The sequence below is a fragment of the Alexandromys fortis genome, unplaced genomic scaffold (genome assembly GCF_014885135.2).
Source record: "Alexandromys fortis isolate MF-2015 unplaced genomic scaffold, M_Fortis_MF-2015_v1.1 scaffold_7, whole genome shotgun sequence".
Classification (NCBI taxonomy): domain Eukaryota; kingdom Metazoa; phylum Chordata; class Mammalia; order Rodentia; family Cricetidae; genus Alexandromys; species Alexandromys fortis.
In genome coordinates this window covers 6,856,253-6,862,777 of record NW_026067920.1, presented here as the reverse complement: position 1 = coordinate 6,862,777, position 6,525 = coordinate 6,856,253, and the positions used below count along the sequence as shown (strand labels likewise).

The following is a 6,525-nucleotide window of genomic DNA, read 5'->3' as shown; positions in this document are numbered from 1 at the left end:
GGCCCAACCTAGAACATCAGCCTCCAGAGAGGAAACAGGCAAGTGGAAGCCCCTCTCTGAGTCACCAGGCTGGGCTGGAAACCCCCTCTCTGGGGCGCCTTCTAAGTCCTGTGCCTGTGTCCCCCAAATGTCTGAGGCCCCTTGGAACTTAGTGGACCTGCTAGAGGCTAGAACCCCAGCCCTGGGACCCCAAGGATCCCAGTACCTTGAGAGCCAAGACCCTCTACACGGACGAGTCAGATGCAGACAGAGAAGTGAGACACAGATACACTCACCAAACTGTGCACACCACCAACGAGGCTTATAGCATCTGCAGCCAGAGGCCCCAGCCTTGGGGTGCTCCTGAACAGCCTTCTGGCCACCCTGGCCCCTGGCTGGATCAGACAGCGGGAAGCCCTGAGAGGCAGCTGGGACCAGTCTGGACCTGGCTGAGGCCTGAGGCTTTTGAGAACCAGAACAACAAAAGCACCCAAACCTGAGAGTGACTCACAGGCAGACCTTCCAAGTGGCACAGGGCCAACTGGGTATAGGAGAGGCAGCCCTGAGCGTCTTCACCCCTCTCTAGGGCAGTCTGCCCACCGCCCCAGCCTGAGCTTACACTAATCCCCAACTGCAGGAGACAGGAGTTCTCTATCCCATTCCCCAATCCAGACAAACTCCAAGAAAATGCTCCCTCTCAGGGTCCCAGAAGGAACTGATTCCTGGGCAGGAGAAACTGAGGCTGAGGAAGAGGACTGGCCAAGGTCTCTCACCACTCACTCACCATGCCGGGCTGTGCTCTAGGCTCATCGGATCTGCAGCCTGAGGTCCCAGCCTCAGGGTCCCCAGAGCCAGGTGGGCATACTGCCAGAAGCCTAGCCCGTGTGTTGGCTTTTCTGGGGAGTCACTGTGACCTGGGTACACAGAAGTCACACCCTTCTTCCCCTCCTGAGCATGGGTGGGTCTGAGCTGAAGGCATCTGATAACCTCCCAGGGCATGTGTGGGGCCCTGGCTGCTGTAATGGAGTCCTAGTCCTACTGAACAGGGGGCCCCATGACAGAAAAACCCAGGTTCAGATGTACCCAGACATATAGCCCTGGAGGGCAAAGAGGGCTCCAAGTGGCCTCTAGGGTTCTGCTCTGCCTGCTTAGCCCTGCCCCTCAGCAGGAAAAGGCCTGGCCACCATCTCAAGTGTCATAAACTGTGTAATTTCTCCACAAGAGGAACATAAGAATTCGGGCAAGGCCGGGCGATGGTGGCGCACGCCTTCAATCCCAGCACTCGGGAGGCAGAGGCAGGCGGATCTCTGTGAGTTCGAGACCAGCCTGGTCTACAGAGCTAGTTCCAGGACAGGCTCTAAAGCCACAGAGAAACCCTGTCTCGAAAAACCAAAAAAAAAAAAAAAAAGAATTCAGGCAAGACTCATAGGAATGTGGGCAGTGGCCTGGGAGGAAGGTGTTCTGGGAGCTCCTGGATAGCTTCCCAGTGTCCAGCTAGGGGACTCAGGTAAGAGGGACAGGAATTTCTCCCTGAATAGAACTCTAGGTCATCCTGTAACTAAGAATGAATGGACTCCAGACTAGCTTTGGCTGGGAACCACGTGACCTCGTCACAAATGTGTTAGAGGCCTCAGTTACTCATCTGTCACACATACATACTGCTCGAAAAGTCACGGAGGTCGGAGAAATCTGGAAGGCCAAGACCTGACACTGGCTGACACTCAGAACCTGAAGGCCCAGCTCAGAAAGTCTTTTATTTAAACAGTCATAAAAATATGAGTGAGATGTAAAAACCCTTTCCTTGGGAGCCCCAAGAGGGAAGGCACTGTTGGAGCTCACCTGGCCAGGAAGGCAACCCAAGCTAGAGATCAGAGCCCAGCTCAGGGCAGAAGGACCCAGCCAGGTGAGAAGGAGATGGCTCGAGCCTCGCGCAGGGACTGTGCAAACGCTGAGGTCATGTAGAAAGTGATGGGTTGGGGGGTCTAAGCCCCAAGCACCAAGGTGTCCTTTTGGGCAGATATTTGGAGGCAGCACTGCCCACTGTGCTGAGGGCCAGGTCCATGCAGCTTACATACAGACAGCAGAACCAGGGTCCCTTGGTAGGATCAGGGGCTCATTCTGCAGCTTCAGGAAAGAGCTCAGAAAAGTCTCTGAGAGCCCTATGGTAAGGGAATTCTGGGAGCCTTGTGTTCCCTACAGATCTTTGGAAGTCAGCCCTTCTTGCCTTCGCTGGAGCACACCAATGACACTGTCGATCCCATCTTCAGGAACCTGGGGTAAGGGCACAGCACGAAATGCCAGGGCCGAGTCTGGCCAGGGACGCCCAACTCCCTAAATCAGCTGGAATTTCTTCCCGCCCCCACTCTGGGATCTTGCAGGATATGCCCCAGGGGTCAGGTAGTTAGGGATGACCAGCCCAGTCCAGGCACTCACCAGGGCGTGGTCAAAGTTGAAGGTGCTGATGTAATAAGCAGAGATGTCGGCAGCCGCCAGGGGACCCGCGATCTGGGCCACAATCCCACATTCATCTGAGGGTTGGAGACACAGGTGGCTCAGAGTAGATACTGTGGATACCTATAGGCTTGCCCTAACCCCCAATTCAGGGTGTGTGTGGTCCTCACCAAAACCCAGGGGCTGTCCCCCGATGCGCACCATCCTCCACAGCTCTCCAGAGGAACTGGTCAGCAGGAGGTCACTGGGGAACCTAGGGAGGCAGGTGGGTGATGGGAAGGGCACCGAAGCATCCCTAACTACCCTGACCCCTGGGGCAGATCCTCCTGCCAACCACAGAGTCAGGCACCCCACCTTCCCCTTTCCCTGAGGCTGGCTGAGGGGCTATGACCTTCTTGGGGGTCAGGGAGGGGTTACATACTTTTTCTGGGTCTCGGCATCCATAACAATGGAGATGTAACCCTCAATGAGGGAGAAGGCGAAGAATGGGATGGAGCTTGACTCAGGACCACTGGAGGCTGCCTCCCTGGGGACACTGGAGAGGGATGACAGGGTCAAGGGCTCTGCCAGGCACATGGCCCTCTCCATTTCCTGAATACCAGACTACAGAGGAGCCAGAAGAATGGCTCTGGAAAGGGCCTCGTGAGAGAATCCTGATTTCCCAAGGGACAAGCCCTAACTGCCAAAACCCAATGGCCTTGGGCAGAGGGCCTGACTGGGGTGTATGTGGTTTGGAGTGGCTCTGTCAACACCTCTGGCTGAGGGCTACTGGGCTGTCAGGAACCCTAAGGCGCTGAGGACACAGAGTGACAGAAGGGATGGATGAGACAAAGGTCAGAGTGCACGGAGCACTAGTGAGGCCAGAGATCAAGTGTACGCATGGCCCACCTGTGTGAGTAGAAGAGGACATCGATGAGGGTGGTGGCAATAGCCGGCAATGTCTCAGGGTCCAGTGTGAGGACACAGAATCGGTTCTGCGGGCTCTGAATGGGATGCACCGTGGGGCTGGGCCCTGCACGAGACACAGGGGCCATAAGGTGAAAAGGCAATCCTGGGCTGGGGCGACCCCTGGTGGCTGGTCAGGGAAGGGCTTGGGTGTACCTATTCCAACTCACACATTGAGAAACACCCATCCCAACCCTTCGGAAAAACAAGCCCTCCTGTGGGGAAAGGTCCCACCGAAATCTGGGTGTTGGCGGGCAGACTTTACCGTGCTGGGCTCGGGGACAGCCGTTGCTCGAATCATCCTTGGCAACCGGAACAGGCTCCCCACCTACTTCCCGGTAGATTTGGAACTCCTGGGCCAGTGTGTGGATCACTACAGACAGGTCCTGCTCCCGAACCTGGGTCAAGGCAAACGGCACACATTTACGCAGCCCCAGGCACCTCGGCTCCCGCCCTGCCACAGCACCTGCCCGAACCCACCAGGATGAAGTCTGTCTGGTATGTGGACAGCAGCAACACAGACACGTGGTGCTCAGCCAGCGGGGCAATGACAGACCGCGCAATCTTGGTGACGCCAGCAGCCTGCATCACCGCCCCACTGTGAGAGGATACGTTCATCACCAGCCATGTGGCCTCGGCCACTTGCAGGAACTCGGATGGGGGTAGTTCTGTGGGCAGGAGGTACAGGAACCTTAGTGAGTTCTAGCAGGGCAGGGCAGGACTGGAGCTCATGGCGGTCTCTCCTTAGTTCTGCCTCCGTGTGTATGAAAGCATTCTCAAACTCAGCACTAGGGTGACGTCCCGGCTTTACCATTTGCTGTGAGACTTGAGACAAGTGGTTGCTCATTGCTTGTTTCCTTTGAGCCGTGTCTTACAATGTAGATTAGGCTGGGCTTGAACTCAAACCGATCCTCTTGCCATAGCCTCCTAAATGCTGGAATCCCAAGCCCTGTTTAGTCTTAGTTTCCTATCTGCAAAATGGGATATTCCTCACGACTTTTCTGTGGCCTGATTGGCTTCGTAACACCACCAGAGGGCGCCCAGCGACCTACTGATGGGGAGGTGCTCTCCTGCAGGCCAGAGCTTTCCCTGCAGAACAGGGAAACTAAGTCCTTCGGGAGGGCCGCTAGGCCAAGCTCCAGGTGGCTGGCTTGAGACTCCAGGCCTTAGAGGACAGGACAGGCAGGCAGAAGTGGGAGCCAGGAGTCAGCTCCCAGGTTCCAGTACTGAACAGGGACAAGGGCCAGGGTGACTGTTGTTCGCCCAAGCACAGCCAGGAGGCCCCAGGACCTTGCTCTGGGCTTGCTGCCTGTTCCTGCATTCCTTCCCCAACCCTCAGACTTTTAGACTTCCCAGGCCAGTAAAGGAGAAGCTGGCTTTCACCGAGGAGCTAATTCCAAGAAGAAACAATGATCAGGGGTTAAAACAGCTACAGGTGTTTTCTGGCCTAAAACTGTGAGAACTCCCCCCCACCCTTGCTGGCCTGGGACTCATATCCAGCCCTTTATAAAGCTCTCATAAATATTGTTAAACTGCCATGACTACATCTTAGACATGAGAAAATAGTACTTAAGTGAGGGGTGGAGGTTCGAATCCAGATCCATATGCCTTTGAGTTCTAAGCTCTCTGGAAGCTGTGCCTGGTAAGAATAGGGCTTAGAGGTGAGCAAGGGGTCAGTTCCCACCTTTAAAGCCCTCCTCATCCACCATGAGCGTGTAATCTTCCGGGGTCTCCGTCAGGCTGAAGAACTTGCACCTAGTGGGAAGGAAGGGGTGGGGACTTTCAGGCTGGAGAGGACAAATGAACTTTGCTCCAGCAGCACTAAAGGACCCCCCGCCAGGCGCCTTCCTGACCCGCCCTCAGGCCTCAACTTCTTCCTCGGAGCAACGTGGTCTGGGTCCAACGTCTGGGATCTCCGGCTGTTTTCCAACTCCAGATCTCCCCTCCATTCCACACCCTAGAGGTGTCGGGCTTTGGATTCCCCTAGACAACTCTTACACTTTACGTGAGGAGTCTGGGAAAGGGCTAAGGCAGGGCTAGAAGGCATGCTCCACTACACTGCCTATCCCAGGCAGTTTGCACCTTGACTAGCCCAGCAAGAGGACCGCTCCAGGCCGGATAGGCGGCGTCTCAGAAAGGGTAATCCCCAACCAGACGGCGGCCAGAGAGGACAACGTCCCCACCCGGTACACGCCGCTTCCTCGCGGCGACCCTAATCCTCTGCCCCTGGCCTGGAATGACAGAGGAGCCCCCACCCGTCTGACCTGCGCCCCTGAACCCGGGTGCGCACCGGCTGCGATGGGGCAGGAAGAGCAGCTTGATGAGAGGGTGAGTGTAGAGCCAGAGGCCCGGGCGGGCGAGGCTCAGTACCCGCACCCGGTGCTCTAGGATGTGGAGTTCCATCGCAGATCGCCCGACCACGGCCCCGCCGCCAGCTAGACCCAGGCAGTGGCGGGGCGGCGCCCGGCTTAAAGGAGCCGCGCTGAGGGGGCTCCGCACCGCCCGCTATGCCGCGGGCCCGCCCAGGCAGCGACCCACTCCCCGAAGGCCACGCCCCACAGACTCAACGAAGTGGTCACGCCTCCTCCCAAGCCCCGCCTTCCCGGCGCTGCAGGCTGCCCTCGAACCCGGACTTGGTCTACGGTCCATTCCTCTAGCCCCGTCAGGGGATCCCTGCCTGCTCCCACCCCTCGGCGGCCTCCAGGCCACGCCCCGGCCACGCCCTTTCCGCTGGCCGCCGGCTGTGTTGGGTTTGGAAACGTGCCGGAAGCTCAGGGTCCTGTCTGAACTCCAGGCTTGCACGTGGGCTTTACAGTTGAGGCAATTAAGACTTGCCGGTGTTCGGCTAGGGTCGGAATGCTGTCCACAGATATCCGGAGCGTGGAGACTGGAGACCCGTGCGCGGTACAGCTGGGTGGCGCCTTTGTCCTTCCTTTTATTGCTGGGGACAGGGGCTGCAGAGCTGACAGGGCTGATCGTACTAAAGATCACTAGGCAAGGGCTGCCCTGGGCTGGTATTGGTAATACTGCATCCTCAACCCGGCCATCGTTCTGACCAGCCGTCCTAGGTTTTAATCGCCCGATTTCCAGAGTAGAATGCTCCTCTCTAAGGGGAAGCACAGAAAAAGCATCCTATCACATAGCTAAGCA

The 6,525-nt window shown here is 57.2% G+C and overlaps 1 protein-coding gene across 1 annotated transcript; it reads right to left on the bottom strand.

Annotated features, from left to right (window-relative positions):
- Positions 1 to 1,713: 1,713 nt before the first annotated feature.
- Positions 1,714 to 5,930, bottom strand: Castor1 (cytosolic arginine sensor for mTORC1 subunit 1). The gene is made up of 9 exons (XM_050141013.1): positions 5,666 to 5,930; positions 5,060 to 5,130; positions 3,856 to 4,043; positions 3,641 to 3,773; positions 3,319 to 3,442; positions 2,852 to 2,965; positions 2,601 to 2,683; positions 2,413 to 2,507; positions 1,714 to 2,250 (listed from the first exon to the last, which is right to left on the bottom strand). The coding sequence occupies exons 1-9, from the start codon at positions 5,776 to 5,778 to the stop codon at positions 2,173 to 2,175; spliced, it is 999 nt and encodes a 332-aa protein (XP_049996970.1). The 5' UTR covers positions 5,779 to 5,930; the 3' UTR covers positions 1,714 to 2,172.
- Positions 5,931 to 6,525: the final 595 nt, after the last annotated feature.